The sequence below is a fragment of the Melitaea cinxia genome, chromosome 6 (assembly GCF_905220565.1).
Source record: "Melitaea cinxia chromosome 6, ilMelCinx1.1, whole genome shotgun sequence".
Classification (NCBI taxonomy): Eukaryota; Metazoa; Arthropoda; class Insecta; order Lepidoptera; family Nymphalidae; genus Melitaea; species Melitaea cinxia.
In genome coordinates this window covers 13,235,278-13,256,936 of record NC_059399.1, presented here as the reverse complement: position 1 = coordinate 13,256,936, position 21,659 = coordinate 13,235,278, and the positions used below count along the sequence as shown (strand labels likewise).

Sequence of the window (21,659 nt, the reverse complement as noted above, 5' to 3'; positions counted from 1 at the left end):
AAACTCGACCCTTAAGGGGATAAAACGGGGGTTGGAAGTTTGTATGATGTTTTTGAAGTAAGAGACTTGAAATTTAAAATGTATGCTCTATAGATGGTAGAAAGGTGACCAAATAATGTATCTTTAGAAATCAACTCTCTTTTGGAGTTAAAACGGGGGATGGTAGGTTGACACACTCATCACGAAATCTCCGAAACTATAACAGCTACAAACTTGAAATTTGGCAGGTAGGTTCCTTATGGGGCGTAAACACCCGCTAAGAACTGATTTTACGAAAACCGACTCCTAAGGGGATAAAACGGGTGTCGGAAGTTTGTATGAAAGTCTTATGTTTTTGAAGTAAGAGACTTGAAATTTAAAATATATGCTCTATAGATGGTGAGGAGGTGTCCAAATAATGCATCGTAATCTATATATATAAAAGAGGAAGGTCACTGACTCACTCATCACGAGAACTCAAAAACCGCTGGACGGTCTATCTATCCAGGTTGGACAAAGATAAAGTTTGGCAGGGATGTAAATTATAGTTAGCAGACGTCCGCTAAGAACGGATTTTACGATATTCCACCGCTAAGGGGGTTTAATGGGGTTGATAGTTTGTATGAAACATATACAGCCTGAAAATAAAACTAAAAATGTGGTGTATAGAGGTTTTATAAAAATAACTATTAAATTATACTAAATTGTGCCTTTTAAAAAGTTACTCAGTTTAATAAGCATTTCAAGTGACTGAAATAAAAAAATAATTTGCGTTAAACAACTTAATGGTAATGCATATCTTCATAACCACGCGGACGTAATAGCGGGCAACAGTTAGTGTATTATAAAACAAAGTCCCCAAAAGTGTATGTGACCGATTTGCTCAAAATCTACTGAACGGATTTTCATGCGGTTTCACCATTGGAGAGAGGGCTAATAGGAAGGTTTACGGAACCGCTAAGCCGATTTCGATGAGAGTTTAACTATAATTTTGCTGGGAAAACTTTGTGACACACTAATTTCAACGCGGGCGAAGCCGCGGGCACAGCTAGTAGAAAATAAATCTATCCTGAATAATTTAAATATAAATTAGCTGTGCCTCGCGGCTTCACCCGCGTTGATTTGAAGAAAAAAATAGCCTTCCTTCTTCTTAAAGTATACCTAACCTTCCTTTTTAAATAGTTTACTATTAAACGAACAATTCTTATATATATATAGAATCTGAATCTAGGAAACGGCTCGGACGATTTTAGTATGCAGGGGATTATTATTTTTCCTTTTTTTTTCTGACTGCACTCATTATTTTTTTTAAATAGCCTGTTCTTATTTTTTATTATTATGTCGGTAAAATCGAAAAATATTACTCATATTTTATCATTATTAATTTTTAATTAATTTTTTATTTTTGATTTTTTATATTGATTTATATTTTTTATTATTGTCGGTAAAAAAATTATTATTCATATTTTATAAATATATAATCCGTATTTAAATATGATTTCCAAAACACACGAAACACAAGCTCGGTCACCCAGGTACTAGTTTAAATTTGTGCAAGCAATTATCTATAAAATGATATATACCTAAAATTTATATGGAGTAATTGTAAGTTTTTTTCTAAAAAGGGAGGCAAACATTTTCTTATTCTTATCGGTGCCTCTCCGACTAGCGAAGGTTGGCAGTCAGCTTCGCATACTCCGGTATATTCTTCGCGAGGCGAAAGAGTTCGGTGGCGTTCTTGATGCCTGTCCACTCTCGGATGTTGCATAGCCAGGACTTTTTTTCTGCGACCTACGCCTCGTTTTCCAGCAACTTTTCCCATCATGATGAGTTGTAACAGTTCGTATCTATCGTGCCTGCACGTGTCCCAGATATGCGACTTTTCTCATCTTGACGATCTGCAAAAGTTCACGTTTCTAATTGACGCGTCGCAGAACTTCCACGTTCGTGATCTTCTGTGTCCAGCTAATGGCTAGCATATGCCTATATGCCCACATCTCAAAAGCTTCTATTCGTTTCCTGAGTCTTGTCTTCTTTAATAGTCCATGCCTCACAACCGTATAGAAAAGTATGGGCCAGATGTAACAACGTAGAAGTCGAATACGCAAAGGGATCTTAAGTCTGCGGTTGCAGAGTACTTTCTTCATTTTATTAATATTGCTTCGAGCCATTTCAATGCGAGTCTTAATTTCCTAAACATTTTAACCTTAGCGTATTATATATGATGATATAGTATATATTATGATTGGCTAGTCAGTTTTAATAATAAAAAAAATCATATAAATATACCTAAGTACATTTTTATTCATTACTTAATACCTGAAATATAATTCTTTATATTTAACAACCAATGTTAACTAGAAATTAAATTATAAAATTTTAGGAATAGAATTTATAATGAGCTTGAGGTCGATCTTTTTGTATAGACGGTAATATTTACTTTTTACTCAATAAGAAACGAATAACGTTTTGATGCCGTAGGTAACGCGTTGATCCATTAAGGAGTTACCTATCTTCTTCAAACCTAAAGGTGTTATCCCGCCAAAAATGGCGTGAACTCATATATTTTACCCATAGTCACCACGCTGGGCAGGTGTTTGGGCTGGGTTGGTGACCGCAGGGTGGCTTTGTCGCACCGAAGACGTTGCTGCCCGTCTTCGGCCTGTGTATTTCAAAGCCAGCAGTTGGATAGTTATCCCGCCATCGGTCGGCTTTTTAAGTTCCAAGGTACTAGTGGAACTGTGTTATCCCTTAGTCGCCTCTTACGACACCCACGGGAAGGGGGGGGGGTGGCTATATTCTAAGTACTGTAACCACACAGCAAGAAATTATACACGGCATATTAATTAAATAATTCTCCTGTAGACTTAAATAGTATAGACATGAACAATAAATATTTACACACTGGGTAAATGAGTGCTAAGAATGTTTTGTCAGTAGCAGCCTTTGCGAGGTTAGGGCGAAAGTTATCAAAACACATGTACTGCACAACATGGAGACACATAACAATAAACTATAAATATTAACATAAATAAATATTTACTCACATCCACATAGACATCACATACATAGAACATAAAGATATATACACGAACATTAAGAAAAATAGGTAAACAAACAAAAAATGGTAAAAAATATTTTATGGACTAGAATTAAGAAAAACAATATACTTATATTGTCTAAAAAATTAAAACTACCGGAGTTGATTATTATGTTATTGATATATATTTAGATTACATTTTTATCTCTATTTTGTTCTCAAATGCTAATTAAAAAATAATGTTATATATGAATTAATATTCAGTACGATATTTACAAGATATAATATACATCCGCTGCATTATTAATAAGAAATAAAGTTTTTAAATAATAAAGTTCAAATTATTTACCTTCACATTTCAGTCCTTGCTTAAAAAATCCATAAAGGAGCGCTCCGCAGTGATCGCAAAACGTAGGGGACATAAATTGGTGGGGACGAAAACGATGAGGCACATCGACTTTGAATCGCTCTCTCAAGTACTGCAACAAAATATATTTTAATCATGTTTTAGAAAGACAAAACATTATACTGTAATGAGACAGAATTTACGCTGACAGTCGCAGGTTATAATCAAATTACACAAATATTTGTTTTTAATTGATTCTATAATTGTTTTGTTGTGTTTTGTGGTTCCACCATGCCTCAACTCGTCGAGGTCTAAGCTTTTAAAATCATAAGTGATAGCAATCGTTACTTTTGGTAAATAAATAACTCGCGATCCTGTACTTGCGCAGCGTAGCGAATTTAGCGCCAAGAAAATTTGAGATAAGAGATCTGTACAGCAATAGAACATTTCGATGCACGCCTACAAGGAGGCACAAAATGAAAAATACAGGAAGCGTTTACTTTTATACCCGTTTTATTTTTATAGCAATGCATTAATACGCTATAAAATGCACACTTTTGGAACGAAGTTCCTTACGGCAGGCTTGACATTTGGCTGGGCGACTGAACTGAGAAAAATGTGATACTAAATCCGTAAGAAAAATATATAACGGAAGTGACGTAATATCAGTAACACGACTGTATAATATGACGTTTGTAAAACTAAAATATAAGTAGACAAGACAATTTTAAAGCAGCGCCATCTGTGAGATTTTTCTGTAGATATGAAATGTAAAGAAGAAACGGGTAAATGAATGTTATTTTAAAAGGTATAATCGTAGGTATTTTTGGTGCTGTATAGCTTTCACGCAGACGACGTCGCGGGCAGCAGCTAGAAATATGTATAAAGTAAAATACGAGTATACTTTGAAGTTAATTTTTATCGGTCACTTTCGTTGTACAGACTTTTATTACGATTGACTTATTAGAATTACAATAATTAACAATATTTTATATAACTAGATCCGCAAACAAGCCTGCAAGACCAGAAGCATCGCAAGCGCGTTGTCAACCCTACCCCCAATCTGTCCCAGGAACTCTGGTCACCTTACTCACCACAGCAATGCAGCACTGCTTGAAAGCAGTAATATTTAGCAGTTATCTTCTGTGAGTCTAATTAGATTTTGAGAAGGATATTTCCTTTTGAACAAAAAAATATAATATTTAAAAACAAAACAAACTGAGATTGGTCATCTTTTCCGCTATATTAGACGCATAACGAGACATAAAATTACCATATTATTTCTTAGTTCTTTTCTCCTTGACTTTTCCTTTTTCTTAATTTTTCTTGTCTTCCCACTTTTTCTTTGCTTTTTTCCACAGGTGTCGCAAATGTTTTCAAAAGGCGTACAATTGTCATTATCCATTTTAGACAGTAGCTGCATTAATTTAACCTTCATTTTTTTTTCGTTTTATAGTAGTTTTCACCACATTATACAATCACATTCATAATCTTCTTCAGCTGTATCCTCGCTATGCATATGTATTATACTATCTTCTTTCTTAGTATTCGATTTCCATTTGCTTCTAAATAAATTGCAAAACATCTTAAAAAGCTCTTAAAAATATATGTTTTTCTTACCACAGTAGCGTCAGAGTAGGCGGTAGATCCAGGACATTTTCCCAATAATTTGTTATGACATCGCTTATGAACAGCGGTCTGACACACGACGCAACGGTATCCTTGTTTGCCGAATCCCCATAGAAATTCTTTACAAAAGGTGCAAAATGTTGGCTGTCGGAAAAATTTCGCGGCAAAACGATGTCCATTCACCTCATGGATTCTGTAAAGTAATTTTATTGATAGGTTATAATACGTAAGAAACATTTACTTATTTATAAATATATAATTTATATAAAAAAAGAACGACAAACAGTAAATAAAAAATCTTCTCTAAATTTCTAACACCCACTCTGATTAAGATTACGATCTACGTTCTAATTTGAGTTCTGAAGCTTCTGACAACATTCTTATGATCCAGAAGCCAGGTACAAATTCGGTCAATCATTTCCTCCCAATCGAAACTTCGCAAAAAGGCATAAGGCTTCGTGGGTGTTTTTGTTTTAGTCATTTCCTCCAACTTTAAAATTTGTTGGATTATAGTATACCTAATACCTTGAAGGAAAAATAATGTCTACTGACCATAATATGGTGGTGACCATATTATATGTCAGCTGGCCGCTTGAAAATAAAAGAATTTTTTTTTCAATGATTTCCTCTCAACTAAAAATATACCTGTTGATAGCTTAGATGCTACTATGAATGAAAATTAATGTCAGCTGGTTATATCGCAGTCGAAAGTTTGTCAGCTGGTACCTTGAAAGATGTAACAAAAAAGTTTTTTAACCGACTTCCAAAAAAAGAGGAGATTCTCAATTCGATTTTTTTTTATGTATGTTACTTCAGATCTTTTAACTGGGTAGACCGATATCGATAAAAAAATCGAATGGTCCCATTTAAATTTATTTGAAATCTAACAACTACTTTCTGAGCTATATTTAATAATGCGTTTTTACTTGACTATTTTTTCGTCGAGCTAACGCATTTTAACAACTAATTAACTTCGCATAACTTTTTACTGGGTGTACCGATTTTGATGATTTTTTTATTTTAATCGAAAGCTGATGCTTATCATGTGGTTACATTTAAATTTCATCGAGATCTCATTACAACTTTTTATTTAATCTTTAATTATGCGTATTTACTTGACTATTTTTTCGTCTACCTACGTTGTATTGTTACTTGTCGATGTAATTGAAATCGGTTCTTTTTTTTCGTTGTTTTATCACAATTATTTGAGTCATTTCGTATCACTTCAAAATTTGTCAGATTATAGTTTACCTAATATCTTGAAGGAAAAAAATGTCAGTTGGCCATAACATGGTGGATTATATGTCAGCTAGCCGCTTAAACATAAAAGAAAAAATGTTTTCGATGATTTTCTCTCAACTAAAAATTTACCTGGTGATATTTTATATGCTACTATGAATGAAAATTAATATCGCGCATTATAATAATATATATAATATTTTCTCCATGCGTGGAAGGCTGCCACTGCTCACCTCACCTTCGGAGTCGCAGCTGAGTCGCGAATATCTTAATATATATAAATCTCGTGTCACAATGTTTGTCCGCGATGAACTCTTAAACTACTTAACCGATTTTGATCAAATTTGCACACCGTGTGCAATTTGATCCAACTTGAAAGATAGGGTATATTTTGTTTTGATATATGTAATTATTATATTTAAGAAAAAAAAAGGCAATACGAAGTTTGCCAGGTCAGCTAGTTCATAATAAAAACCCCTTATGCATTTTACGAAGTTTCGATTGGGAGGAAATTGGTCATGAAAATCTGTCACTGGCTCCCGGACCATTAACCCACGATGAGATCTTTAAAAAAACGTATAAAGGGAATAGTTACAACAATTTTTATTTTCTTTTCTCTAATTCCTCTGACAAATAACACTAACGATAATGATTACAGTTCTCAGTTCTTACAGTAGGTTAGTTATTTTAACATACTGTAAGTAAAGAAACATGACACAAAATTTTCATATATAGGTAACTATTTATTTTTAAATCAAATTTATAACACGGCTAGTCAAAAAAATGTTAAGCTGATATTTAATTGTTACACAACTTTAATGGGACGAGTCACCGTGGCGACAGAAATATCATTAATAAAGTATTTGAGTAAACTAGAAAAAATATGTTTATTCATTTTTAATTTTTCAAGAATTTATTTATTATTAGTTTTTCAAGAAAACTTCCTTTCATTAAAATACAGAAAGACATTTGTATTTAGATAATTTACGTATACTTAAACGTGAATAGATTACTTAGTAGTCAAATATGAAGTAAGAAAACAGTTTGTAAAACGTAAGGATTTAATACGAATGTCAAAAGTAATTTAATACTTTTGCTGCTTCTAATTATTTATGAAAAAAAATGTTAAGCTATCGTTGTAATACTATATATCTAAATAATGCCCGTTTATGAATATTGACACAATGATTTATTTACTAGATAAATGATAGTACATGCCAGACGTGACACGCTAATTGGACGGACAACATTGCCAAAACCTACATATATACAACTACCTTATAATCAAATAACCTTTCTAACGCAGAATATCAATCAGTCAATTATAATGATACAAAAATTGTAAATATTAAGTACTAAAACAAGAGACAGAAGTACTTTACAAAGAATAATAATCCTTAAGCAATATTATTTTATTTGACTTTTATCATTTATTTATAAATTTCATATAGTGTTACTAACTTCTGATAAAAACTGTGTTATATTTATAACTTTATTATCAATCAGTCAGCCATATAATGTTACATAGTACTTTAAATTTATACTTCTTTTGGCGAGTTAGGGAAAAATGATAAGAGTAAATTTTTACACACATTTGACACCCTGAAGTTAGCTAATCAACGAAGAAGAAGTGAGCAGCGTGAAGTTGTTAGAACAATGAAGCATAACTTCTTACGTGCGTACATAAGTATACCCTAGTAAGCAATAACGAGAGATAGATAATTGAACATAAAAGACACGAAGATGTTTAACTTTTATACGAGTTGAACGGCTCAACAACTTACATATATTCCCTAGTCCCTACCTAATTACAATAATAAATAATAAATAAATATTTACAACATACACACACGGTCATCTGTTCCTTTTTTTTGGTATCGCAGGGGAACCCATTTACGGGTGATATCCACGACGCCCGGGTAGGCAGTCCTAGACCATATGTCGGCTTCAGCACTTGGGGGTGCAATACCCGTATCAATAAACGGAACGAAATCTTCGGGATCTGTGCTAAAAATGGGCGTTCCACAGGGGTCAATTCTGGGTCTATTTCTTTTTTTAATATATATAAATGATCTGCCATTTTATGTTAAATATATTTGTGATATAGTACTGATATATATGTATATATATATTACATCCAGACTCGGGGTAGGAATAGAACCCACAACCTCTGGAGCAGAAAGCAGGATGACTAAAAACTGCGCCAACAGACTAGTCAATCAAAATGTAATTGTAATTGGTATGTTTATCGTTTGTTCTAAATACCAAATATTTTGCCATTGTTCCAAACGTCATGATTACAATACGGGTGGTGTAATTTTGTTATACAATTAAAATATACTAATACCTACTTAGTTCGATCTGTAGCGCACAATTAGATTGTTTGCTAATTTTAAATAGTAATTAAGGAATATAAAAATTATATTTGATTTCGCAAAATTTAGTAGGTATCAGTACAATTATTTAAGTTTTACATTATTTTAATATTTTCCAAGTACAAAGGTGTTGCCAGAATCATTTTCATTATTTATTTAATCATATTTATATTTATAGATTTTCATATTATGTATATTATATGAGTATAATAAAAGGGTAATAAGAGGGTAAGAGATATACGAAAAAAAAATACAAATTGTATTTTTATACCATAAGGCTATTATGAACTACAACCTTGGTACTATGGCGTAGAATACTATAAGGAGCGTCAAACAAACTTACTTATGGTGTTTGATGGCGCCACGACGTTGCGTGATGCGTTTAGCACGGGAGCGACGAACTTCTGGTTCGTCGGCGCCTCGCTCTCGACCGCGCTCGCCACCGCCCGGCAACCACTGAAATCGGAATGTACAGTAATAAGTATGTATTTCCTACATTAAAGTTAATAATTACGAAGAAGGAAATTAAATATAAACACAAATTAAAAGAAAAAATCCTTGAAATTAAATTATTCATTAAATGAAAATAAAGAGCACTTCAAGCTTTTAACGACTTTGAGCGACAACGCTTCACAGCGTCTCCTTTAACTTTAATTTCGGATCGTAAGTTCATTATTAGGTACTATTAAGTGTAAATTCATTATTTTGCAACAAATTTCCCTAAGTCTAAAAGTATCGTGGTATAAAGCACAAGGAAATGTAATAGAAAATGAGATAATTATCATATGTCAGTTATTATTTCTGACTGATTTCGAGGAAAATAATAAACAATCAACAAAAATGAGTGCGTCATCCTTTTTGAAAGTCTATAAAATAAATGCAACATAAGTATATTATTTGTCTTTGTTAATAGGTTTATGATGAACATTTCAAATATAATTTCAGACACAGTAGGCAACGTACCCGAAACAAACGAGACATCACACTTCCGCGAAAGCTAATTGGCGGTACATCGCCAACTCAGACAACAGATACGAGTACAGACCCGGAGTGCTTAATGATCTGATTTGTTTACTTACATTTTGTTTACACTAATATGTTGCCCTTAATGTTAAAGGGACGTTACACGCTACTAGATACATCGATATTCGCTGAGAAAACGTCGCAACCTCAAGGTCTTTCAAGAATTCCCTGGCATGAATCCGATTGCTGCTGAAACGGTGTGAACGAATGGCTAATATTGTAAATTTGCTTGACATACTCGTATTTGACTAAGTCTTCGTTGGGATTCGTGACTCATTCAAAGGTATTTTCATTCACGTAAAGCAACGCCATAAGTATAAAACATATAATGTACTGTTTATCGTGGAAAACGTACTTCCTCTAGTAGACTTGTAAAAATAGATAGCCAAATTAATATTGTTGTCTGTAACTAATGAACCACTTAGCAAAAGTGCCTTTTCGTCACCTAAAACTTGTAATAAATAATGCCGTGTTTGTAACCGTATCTACAATAAGATCTCACAATACGACGATTCCATCAACCGTTTAACGCATTAGTTCCCTCTATTTATATCCGTACATTTACTGTTCAATACTACGCCACTCAACCTTGATGTTTACCCAATTCTCTTATAACAGTTTACCAGATAGTATGGATGTGTGTGACATGTAATGGAAACTAATTAGAGATAGGCTTTCCATTACATGTCACAATTATTTAGAACACCATGAAAAATCAGAACTTTAATTCTTATCAATTCGTTGTAAATATATATTGTAAATCATCGAATTTAATTTCTTTTTCCGACAAAGTAAGACACATTTGTTTTTTTTTTCCTAAGATACTTTATTATACCTTACTTTATAATATACCTATTATTTCAAAGATGGTTAAGTTTTGTAATTGAGAAACTCTAAAATTAACAAGCTACTTAGTCGACTGGTCTTTTATCAATATAAAATAACATTATTTAGAACTAGCGACCTGCCTCGGCTTCGCATTACTACAGATTGTCTTTATATACAACATTCACAGCTTTTTTGTCATTACACAATACAAACATATTTTATTTAAAGGTTACTCTTGAAAGAGCGATATATAATTGGCATGTATTATAAATATAAACCTTCCTTTGGAATTACTTTATATAATAAAAAAACCGCATCAAAATCCGTTGCGCAGTTTTAAAGATCTAAGCATATAGACAGCGGGAAGCGATTTTGTTTTATACTATGTAGTGATGAAGTAAAGAGCTCTATAACTTATCATAGCGACGTACTGGCCTTAAATGTCACATGGGTCGATCATCGATCATCATCATCATCATCGGAATCATCGGGTCATCGAAGAACTAGTCTAGTCAGAATCAAAACTATCTTTATTCAAGTATTCAAATATAGGTCAAAAGAAATGGGTGAATATTCATTTTACAAATTATAGTTGCGACAAAGCCAGTACTGCGGTCACCAACCCGCCTGTCCAGCGTGGTGACTATGGGCAAAACACATGAGTTCACGTTATTTTTGGCGTAAACTTGTGGACGCCTATGTCCAGCAGTGGACTGTATAGGCTGTAATGATGAAATTATAGCTGCATTAGCCTGAAGTTTATTGTTAGTAAATATGAACCTACCACATATTCGGAATGTAAAGCACTGCAAAGAAGAGTCGATGAGAAACTACAAAAAAAATAATAAATTACAAAAAAAAATAGTTTTTCATTAAAAATAATAATAACCTTCCTAATAAATGAACGTCTATGTTATCTTGACATTACTGAGGAAAATAAATAAACTTGAGCGAATCCAGAATTTATGTATACGATTCGTATTTGGACTTCGTAAATGTGATCATATGTCTGAATTTCGTAAAAAACTTAAGTGGCTCCTAATTCGCTTTCGCAGGAATACGCATATTCTCAACTTACTTTACTCTATTCTATTTAACCCTGTTGCACCTGTTTATTTAAAGCAACGATTTAAATTTTTTAGCGATTTCCATGAACGTAGTCTTCGTTCTTAGGATAGCTTACTTCTTGAAATCCCCTCTCACTCCTTTTCCTTTTATACTAAATCTTTCACTGTTCAAACTTCTCGACTTTGGAATTCTTTGACCTTGCATATTAGCGTGTACAATCGCTTTCTTTTTTTAAAAAGACTGTCAGGAAGCATTTTCTTGATATTTAACGTGAATAAAATTATATATATGTATGTTACATAAAATAAAATTAATAAAATTATATGTGTGTATGTTTGTATGTATGTATTTATGTATGTATGTATGTACCTATATGTATATGTGTTTAAGTAAATATATTCAAACGTTTATGTCTCAATTTGTACACCTCTCCTCTGCCCCTAGGTTGCCTGCAAGAGATCGCTTTACTGCGATGAGGCCCCCCTTTGTACCTTATGATATTCTGATTTATATTATTTATGTATTGGTGTACAATAAAGTGTATTGTTAATAAATAAACGTCTTTAGCTACCTTTCTAAATTCACCCATAATAATAAGGGCAATGATATATGTAACGCATTTAACATGTTTTTTCGAAAGTGTCTTTTTAAGACCTTAGGGAGCAAGCCTCACATCACCTATTGTATTACCTTCACTCACCCTTGTAGTTATTATTTGTCGAAAATAAATGTAAACAAACATAATTCATTAAAAAATTTACAAACTCTAGAAAAAAGTAAATGTATAGGATGTGACGGTATCCCGCCGTTGTTTTTCGCTTTTTGTGCTGATAGCCTCTGTTATACCATTGCAATTTTGTTTGACAGGTCACTGCGGGAAGGAATTTTCCCTGACATTTGGAAAAAAGCTCAAACAGTTCCCATGCATAACAAGGTTATAAGTCTTCAATTGTCAACTATCGTCCTATATCCATTCTCAGTATTATCGCTAAGCTGTTCAAAAAAGTAGTGTATGAAAATTTACTCAATTTCATTATTGCCAAGGTCAATCCACAGACACAGATTCCAGCGTGATAGGTCCAACTTATCTAATTTGAATTTGTTCTCTGATTCTGTCCTTAAAGCAACAATTTACTTATGCGGAGATTTTAATTAAAAAAAAAAACTTGAGAGTAGAACATGTAAGAATGAGGTGATACTGGTTAATAATAATGTAATGTAACACGAAATAATTATTTGTTAACAGGGGCAGACTAACTTCTTAGCACTCGATGGATTCACCGTGTGGGTGCTGGATCCATCGTGTGGTGAAGGGGCATTGGGAAGGGCAGATACGTCAACGTTGTCTTTACGGATTTTGAAAAAGCTTCCGACCGTGTAAACCATAACATCCTTCTTGAAAGCTACACGCGGTCTCAGAATTCATGGTGATCTGTGAGGTTGGGTTCGATCATATCATATCGTGCATAGACTGTTGTCCTTGGAGGTAATAAATAGGTATATGTTTATATCCATGTACTTTCTGGGTACCCGATTATTTGGGTACTGTTGTTGTAGCTTTGTTAGTCATGTATCATCAATAATTTGCAAATGACAGTATAAGCTGTTTTCGAAACATTTTTAAAGTATGAATAGGACGTAAAAGTATATATTTTAATAGGATACTAGATACAATGTCTCCATCCGCGTGCATTATGTACACGATTTTAACTGTTCTGTTTTCTTCAAAACGCTTGATGTAAGAATGTTTAAATAGGTCAAGTAGCTTTTGAGTTTATCCATTACAAACAAATAAAAATCAAATATTTCTTCTTTATAATATTATTAGTATATTTAGTAGTAGAACTAAGTAGGCGAACTCTTTATACGCACGTATAACTGATTAAGTTTCCCGTACACGTAATAGTACTTTAATTTAAGTATAAATATTTTGAACATAAACAACCAAAATCATTTAATAAAATATTTTAGACATGTCACGTTCATTTATTTGTCGTAAAGTTCAATAAAACATTGTTATAAACTATTTAAGAAATAAACTAACTAACCACGACAGGCTGATAATGAAAGTAAACCAGGGCAAAAGCTTTTAAGCTCACGCTTCTGGTTCGAATGCAGACGCATGACACGACTTGGCGAAACAATACGCTGCTACGTTTGTTGTGCAACGATTCAATCATTCTGCTATGGAAAGATCACAAAAGGCTGGTAGTTGCAGCAAATTATTTCTACTATTACCTTCCAGCATTTTGATACAACGAGAAATGGAAATGCTTTACGGCACTTACATTTTCAGCATATAGATGCTGGTAAGCGGGAGGGCGCGTGCGCGGCGGCGCGGGCGAGGTGCGACGGCGCGCCCCCCCGCCGGTGAATATCATCGGCGCGAGCGCATCGCTGGCGTTGATTCAGCGCGCGCACGCGACGCACGCCGCCTCCAACAGACGAGGAACACGCTGCCTCTCCCGAGCGCACCGCCCGCAATCGCGTATTTATAAACGAAATTCCACGCGCACTATTCACGGCCGGATACAACTTTTTACACGACTTTCAGCACTTACGACGTACGGAGCACTGAAGAGGCGGGTTCCTGGATTGTCTACCGGAGTACGTGAGTCAATCGCCACCAAGGCGGGTGCCTTCGTCCGTTTACGTCTGACAAGATATAAGCGATATACAAAAATGCCACTCTTAAAATAATTACAAGTAGCCGAGAATGTTGAGGCGAATAAATGATACAGAAACTATTTATAGAAAGCTTTCTTTATTCTGATAGAATTCTGACAATACAATGTTTTGGCGATCGAAAAACTATGAAAAACATATGTTTCATTAATATTCGGTGTAAACAAGAACAGGAATGGATATAGTCTATTCTTAGTTTTAGCGATTATACACTCCACTTTATCTTATGTATTTGATAGAATTGATTTTATATAGGTAAAACATACATTGTTAGGTACACTTCTTGATAAAATACAATACTATTTTCTATTTAGAATAGTAAAGAGTGCATAAGATGACCTCAAGACCTGAAAAAAATAAACTTTATTTTCACATTCAAAACGCTATATCGCTAACAATAATAAATGAATATTCTTACAGAAATGTAGACGTCCACAGATAATGGAATCACACGAGCTGTGCGAGGCTCTATCTTGCGCTTAAATCGCTCCATCAGCACAAGCAGTCGGCGACGAAAACAGGGTGACAATGATAACCAGTCCGACTGATAGACTGACTCATTTATTAAATCACTCTATAATTAAACAAAATAAGGTCAAACCATTTTTGACTTAGATAATCATGTGATATAAGAAAATATTTAGTAAGTATAATGCAAAGTAAAATACGTTTTAGATTTTATTATATTTGATATTGAAATTTTTTACATCATAATTATGCTTATCAAAATACATAATTATAATAGTGTTAACTTTTTTTCTATTTTTATAATTAAGTTTGTTTTACCTCTACCGTAAGATGTGTCCCATAAAAACAGTAAATGAAAAGTTGCGACAACATACATCCTAAGTATACAGCCATTGAAATGAATTCTACTGATAGTAAAGGAAGCTGAAAAATATTAAACACACATTCAAGTTAAATATAAATTGTATCGAAGCTATACAAGCATTTATCATTACGGTTGCCAAAGCTGCTATCTTGATTTCGTTTTATGACTGTGTGAAATTAGCATTGTATCCTTTCCTCCAATTTCTTTAAACAAATGTCACCGTAACAATAATTATTTTTTACCACATATTTCACTCAATCCTATCATAATTTCTGGTATAATATGGCCAGCCTCAACCTACATACGAACCTCGTTTATATTTAGCATTCATCTTAATATACGGCTTTATTTTGTCATATTATTTCTCATTATTTTCACTAATATACCTACTGCATCTGTTTAAATGACGCGACTTAGATGCTTTTCAACAAACTGAAATCATTAAAACTGACGATCGCCCTTTGTTTCACGAATATAGTAATAAAATACAGGACCTAACCACACGCTTTTTATGTAACACAATAGCAAGGACGTTAGAAGATAATCTTAGCCGACTTAGTCTTCAAGGCTGTATGGCTGTAATAAAGAATAAAAAAATCATCTGTTTGCAATAGGTATAATTATGTATTGTACCATCTGCGGAGGTGTTAGTTTCTGTGACAAAAACTTTAGATTTAAGATTGAAATATTGTCAAACACTCATAAGTAATACATACTGTTATAAATGGAAATATATATACAATTATAGTTTTGTTCGTCTTTTCGAACGCATTTCACACTGTTGACCATGACATTCTCCTCGCAGTTTTTGAAAACTTAAATTTCTCAGTAGATGCTGTTAATTGGTTCCGTTCCTACCTTTATGATCGCGCACAATGCATTCGAATCATTGACAAGCTCTCTAAATGCATGCGTCTCAGAGCTGGAGTACCTCAGAGTAGTGTTCTTTCCCTCTTCTGTTCTCCATATTTATTAATTCTCTAACTTATATTCTTTCTCTTCCTTTTCATTTATACGCTGATGACTTGCAGATCTATCTATCAACTCCTGTTGACGATATAGCTGCAGCAATTGGTCGTGTTAACCAGGAACTTGCAGTTATTTATATGTTCTTGGTGTAAATCGTATGGGCTGTCGATTAATCCTAGTAAGTCGCAAATTTCCATAATAGGTAATTCAAAACAGATATCTAAAGTGATTTATTGAATGTTTCCTCTCTTCCTTTTGTCTGTTTTGATGGCTCGAAATTAGAATTCCAAAACAGTATTAAAAATCTAGGCCTTATTCTAGACAACACACTTTCTTGGAGACCTCAAGTTGCTAAAATCAGTCGCAAAATATATGCTGCAATGGGCACATTGAGAAAGTGGAAAAATTTCTTGCCCTTCAAAACAAAGATATCACTTGCCCACACACTTCTTTTTCCTATTCTTGATTACGCTTATGTCTGCTATTCTGACCGTTCTGAAACTCTCCTTAATAAACTTGAACGCCTTCAAAACATGATCATCAGATTCATATTCGGCTTAAGAAAGTACGATCGTATCTGAGAGATTATCGAGCACAGCTTAACTGGCTTAAAATAAGAGAACGCCGTAACTTACATCTTCTAACTTTTCTCTACTCTATCCTTTTCTATCCCACTACCATACCTTAAAAAATATTTTACTTTGCTTGGCTCGGACGTCCCTTGAACGTAAAACCTTCACAAACTCAAACATCCTATGTCACATAGCCAATGTTACAGTGAATCCTTTTGTGTTAAGGCTGTAAAACTGTAGAATTCCCTCCCGCGAGACATTCGTCAAGCGGATTCGATAGATTCTTTAAACGACATGTCAAGAAACATTATCTATCGAGATATCGTTAATAACATTTATTTGTATGATATTTATATATTATTTTTAGCAAATAATTATTTTTTATGTAATTATTTTAATGCATATTATTATGAAAATATAATAATATGTGCTGTGTGGCTACGGCACTAAAGAATTTAGCCACCCCCTCTCTTCCCGTGGGTGTCGTAAGAGGCGACTAAGGGATAACACAGTTCCACTACCACCTTGGAACTTAAGAAGCCGACCGATGGCGGGATAACCATCCAACTGCTGGCTTTGAAATACACAGGCCGAAGACGGGCAGCAGCGTCTTCGGTGCGACAAAGCCAGTACTGCGGTCACCAACCCGCCTGCCCAGCGTGGTGACTATGGGCAAAACACATGAGTTCACGTTATTTTTGGCGTGAGCTTGTGGAGGCCTATGTCCAGCAGTGGACTGTATAGGCTGTAATGATGATGAAAATATATGTATGTCTACGTTTATATATATGTGAATATAGTTTTTGGTGTATTGTATATATGAGTCTTATACATAGCATATTGTTTTAAATTGCACCGTGTGCCTGTTAAATGTTGCAAATGTTTCCTTTATAGACGAGTTGTCTGTGAGAAATCACTGTCAGTGATAAAACCGCCTTTGCATTTTATACAGTATGTTTTTTTTTCTCTTCTTTTAATGTTCTTATTGTAAGTGTGCAATAAATTATAAATAAATAAAAAATAAATAAATGCTTTTTCCTTCCCATCCTTATTTCACTGACCTAAACATCTATTTACCACTAGCTCTTACATTATTTCATCTCTCATGCATCTACATAACACTGTCTCATAGCCGTACGTCCCAAGCACCCATCCATCAGTCTCGGTCCAACGTTCATTCCCGTCGGCTGTCTTACCAAATATTTTTTTTATTTACATTACAAAATCTTTTTTAAAAACCAAGTATCGTCAAAGCTATAGGACTAATAGGACTTACTCGTATGTTTACTTTAACCACAAAATAATTATATTTCGTCTATACAAATAAATAAAATTGGAGTGTCTGTTTGTAATATTAAAATAACCGCTTTTTACTAAATTCATATTGATGTAAACACGGTACATATACCAAAATAGCATTTTTTACAATATTTGTCTGTCTGTCTGTCTGTTTGTTCCGACTAATCTCTGAAACGACTTTGACAGGACTTTCACTGGCAGATAGCTGATGTAGTAAGGAGTAACTTAGGCTACTTTTATTTCAGAAATTTATTTATTATGTAGCTCTGCGAACTAAATAATAACTTTTTTGTTAAATTCCACGCGGACGAAATCGCAGGCACAGCTAGTATAATATAAGTACTCAATGTACTTAAATGTAATTAGCATTATTTAAAAACATATTCTGTTAATGAAATTATAAAAATCATATAATACAACCTAATCTTTGCTCTTTCATACATAACACAAACACTCACATTTGTAAGACATTCCCTTCTCTTTTGCAACTTTCTTCAGAAAATCAGAACCTACTCTGTAACTGTAGAGATAGACAACTTATATTTTATATCCATGTGGTTTCCATTTTACTTACTTCGACAATCTTGTAAAGAGTCATGCAAATAACCCAAGCCACTATAAAGAATTGTACAATCATTGCTTCATTGAATATAGATTCAATTTCTTTGACAAACCTACAAAAATATCTAAAATTATCGAATGTCAACTTTAAAATAGTTTACAATATTTTAAATTGATGGTCGATATACAAGAACAACAGAACTTAGAGCAATTCATCAAAAAAACTGCACCTATTTCTGATCGGTATAGACAAGTTTGATTTGTTATTATTTCGATATGATTTTAGTAAAGAAATTTCAATGACCTCTCAAGATATGTGAGTACCACAAAATTGTATATTACTGTATGCATCGGTCATATAAATTTTATCGGAGAAAATTTTCGATCAATAAAAATGCATTTTATTAACATGAAAACATAATACAAATGAATAGACGCTATTTGCTGCATTTGCTCTGACAGCACCTATAAATAGGTAACTCAAAATAATTGCTTTCAAAAAATTATAAGCAAAAACTAACCAGACAATTTGTTCGTAATGCTTTATACAGGAGACAATTTTGTTTCTCAACATTCGTCTCAATTCAGTATCATTGTCAACAAAATATATAAAATTAGCTCCTTGGACCTGATATTCATCGACAAGGTGCTCTAAGTTGTATCTTAATATTTTTAACTGCGTTTGAGCGTATGCATAAAAGGCAGCTATTGTACAGTCCATTGTAACATGACCGTATGCTTGTAATGATATGACAACACCCAAGTAGATTACAGCTATCTCAAACCTAAAAACAAAAAAAAACTATACTTTTACATATGGAGATAGTAAGAAAAGTATTTTTATGCAATTTAAGTTTTCCATATTTTGAATCATAGATAGTGGATATAAGAAATTCTTAATATAGACTAGCCCTAATAATATGACTACCCCGTTGGCGCAGTTTATAGTGGCCCTGCTTTCTGTCCAGCGGATTGCGGGTTCGATTCCCACCTGGGTCTGGGTGTAATATAATATTTGTATTTATATTTGTCTCATTTCTATGTATATATATATATATAGGTATAACAGTCGGCTGTTACCTGAAATACAAGCATTAAGTTGTTTACCATAGGAACAGACGACCGTGTGTGTATGTTATATATTTATTTATTTTATTATTTATAATAATGTCTTGAAACTAAAGTAACCAACGCACAACCAGGGGGTTTTTATGTTTAAATCACAGGCAGATATTTTTCACTGAATGAGCAGATTTCGAAGGTAAAAGTTTGGTAATATCTTATTTCAATTATTTTTCTTATACTATTGATACGAATGAAGAATTTTACCTTACACACTTCATTTATTCTTGGTTACTAAAAATGGTAAATTAAATAATGTTACCAGATTATTCTTTATGAAAAAGGATTTATAATTAAAACTTCGCAAAATATTTTTAAGTATACTCACGTTGGGGAATGGCTCGTATCGAAAGGAAAATATCCTGTAAGGTAGACTTCATTACCTAAAGCATTGTCTATAAGTGGGTAGCCTATAAACAACAAGGTGCAAATAAAAACAGCGATGTGGTAAAAGTTTAAAAGGCGAGACATTGATAAGGCATTAGCTCGCATCATATTTTCATGGCAAGCGTTTCTTGGTTTAAAAAGCTCATCTGTAACAAAATCAAATCCAATTTAAATATTAGAATTATTATATCGCCGAAATTAGTAAATTTTACCAAAAATATTTTAATTAATAGAAATACGGGTAAACAATATTTTTACTTGAAAAGAAAAAGTAATTAGGTTTATCAAAAATAATGTTTCAAACTCATACGAAGCGGCTGTTATTATAGGAAACTAAACTGGTGAACTATACCACAATTTTTTTGAAATTATGCTATTTCGTTAAAACAGCATTTTTTATGACAATAACGAACATAAAAAAAAGTATTATCCTCCTTAGCGTAGTCGTTCGAAAGTTATAGCTACATACATTTACAAGATTAATTTTAACCTATAAGAAATTGACGACGCATTGCAACCGCCAGCGCAACAGTCACAAACTAGTGTTGTAACTGTTGCGCTGGCGGTTGCGGGTTCGGCTCCGCACATGATAAACATTTGTATTGGCCATACATATGTTTGCTGTGGTCTGGGTGTTTGTGCAGTCCTTGCGGGTCTCCCCACCTTAAGCCATCGGTCCCGTTTGTTATCATGTACCTGATAACGATCGTTACTCATAGTAGGGAATATATCCGCCAACCCGCATTGGAGCAGCGTAGTGGATTAAGCTCTAATCCTTCTCCTACGTGGAGAAAGAGTCCTGTGTCCAGCAGTGGGATATTACAGGCTTAAAAAGGATACCTATAAGATTAAAGATACACTTACATAATATAAATAAATGTTAGGAAAAATACTCACTATTAATAACATCGATGACATTTTCAACCCGTTGTATTCTTAAATTAAAGGATAATTGCTTCCCAAGCGTATTCAAAGTTGTCAGCAAGAGATACAGAGTTCCGACGAGTTGCTTAGTGCAGTTTCTGGCCTAAAAATGATATTCTTAGATATTGTTGTTTCTGATTTAGGTCACGTTAAGTACCTTAAAGTCTGTCTGATAGATAACAACTGGCTGACCTATATTTGTATATTATCTAGATATTATTCCCGTAAGTCTAGACTCACTGCAATAAAACCAACCAACCTGAAGCAGATAGCAAATTCACTGCTCATTTTGCCCTGATTGGGGAAGGGAGTTCCTTCAAAGAGGGATATCTTATCAATGGAAACAGTTTGCTAGAGTTTTTTTTTTCATTACTAAATGTTTAATGATTAATTATGATACTTGCCTGTACAGCACGTATAATATGCTGCAAGTTGTATGTAAGTACGCAAAACCAAACAAAACATCTATAATAATTATGAAATTTATTTGGTGTACCAGAAACTATTTTAAAATATCCAACTCTGGCTAAAGTATTGAAATGAGGTCTGAAAGCTTGAAAAGTGTCGTACATTTTGTTAAATGAATCGTAATCAAATGTACAGTTTTTATATAAATCCGTTGAAAGGACGTAAAACTACAGAGTGTTTATAAATTCCTGCGGAATTATTAGATTTTTTTTAAATATTATTTCTGTGACTGACGAAATCCATTGAGAGCCATTAATCCTAATTTAGAAAAAGATATAATATAATAAGAACACTTATTACACAATTATTGTGC

The 21,659-nt window shown here is 33.5% G+C and overlaps 2 protein-coding genes across 2 annotated transcripts; both read right to left on the bottom strand.

Annotated features, from left to right (window-relative positions):
- Positions 1-1,559: 1,559 nt before the first annotated feature.
- LOC123654399 (putative protein kinase C delta type homolog) lies at positions 1,560-13,985 on the bottom strand. Its single transcript, XM_045590309.1, has 5 exons — positions 13,816-13,985; positions 8,952-9,064; positions 4,986-5,187; positions 3,369-3,498; positions 1,560-1,877 (listed from the first exon to the last, which is right to left on the bottom strand). The coding sequence occupies exons 1-5, from the start codon at positions 13,906-13,908 to the stop codon at positions 1,801-1,803; spliced, it is 615 nt and encodes a 204-aa protein (XP_045446265.1). The 5' UTR covers positions 13,909-13,985; the 3' UTR covers positions 1,560-1,800.
- Positions 13,986-14,272: 287 nt separating this feature from the next.
- Positions 14,273-21,450, bottom strand: LOC123654397 (odorant receptor 46a-like). Its single transcript, XM_045590307.1, has 8 exons — positions 21,283-21,450; positions 20,852-20,981; positions 19,896-20,100; positions 18,967-19,230; positions 18,459-18,558; positions 14,999-15,103; positions 14,631-14,786; positions 14,273-14,559 (listed from the first exon to the last, which is right to left on the bottom strand). Exons 1-8 carry the CDS (start codon positions 21,448-21,450, stop codon positions 14,512-14,514), a joined length of 1,176 nt encoding a protein of 391 aa, XP_045446263.1. The 3' UTR covers positions 14,273-14,511.
- Between the last annotated feature and the right edge of the window lie 209 nt (positions 21,451-21,659).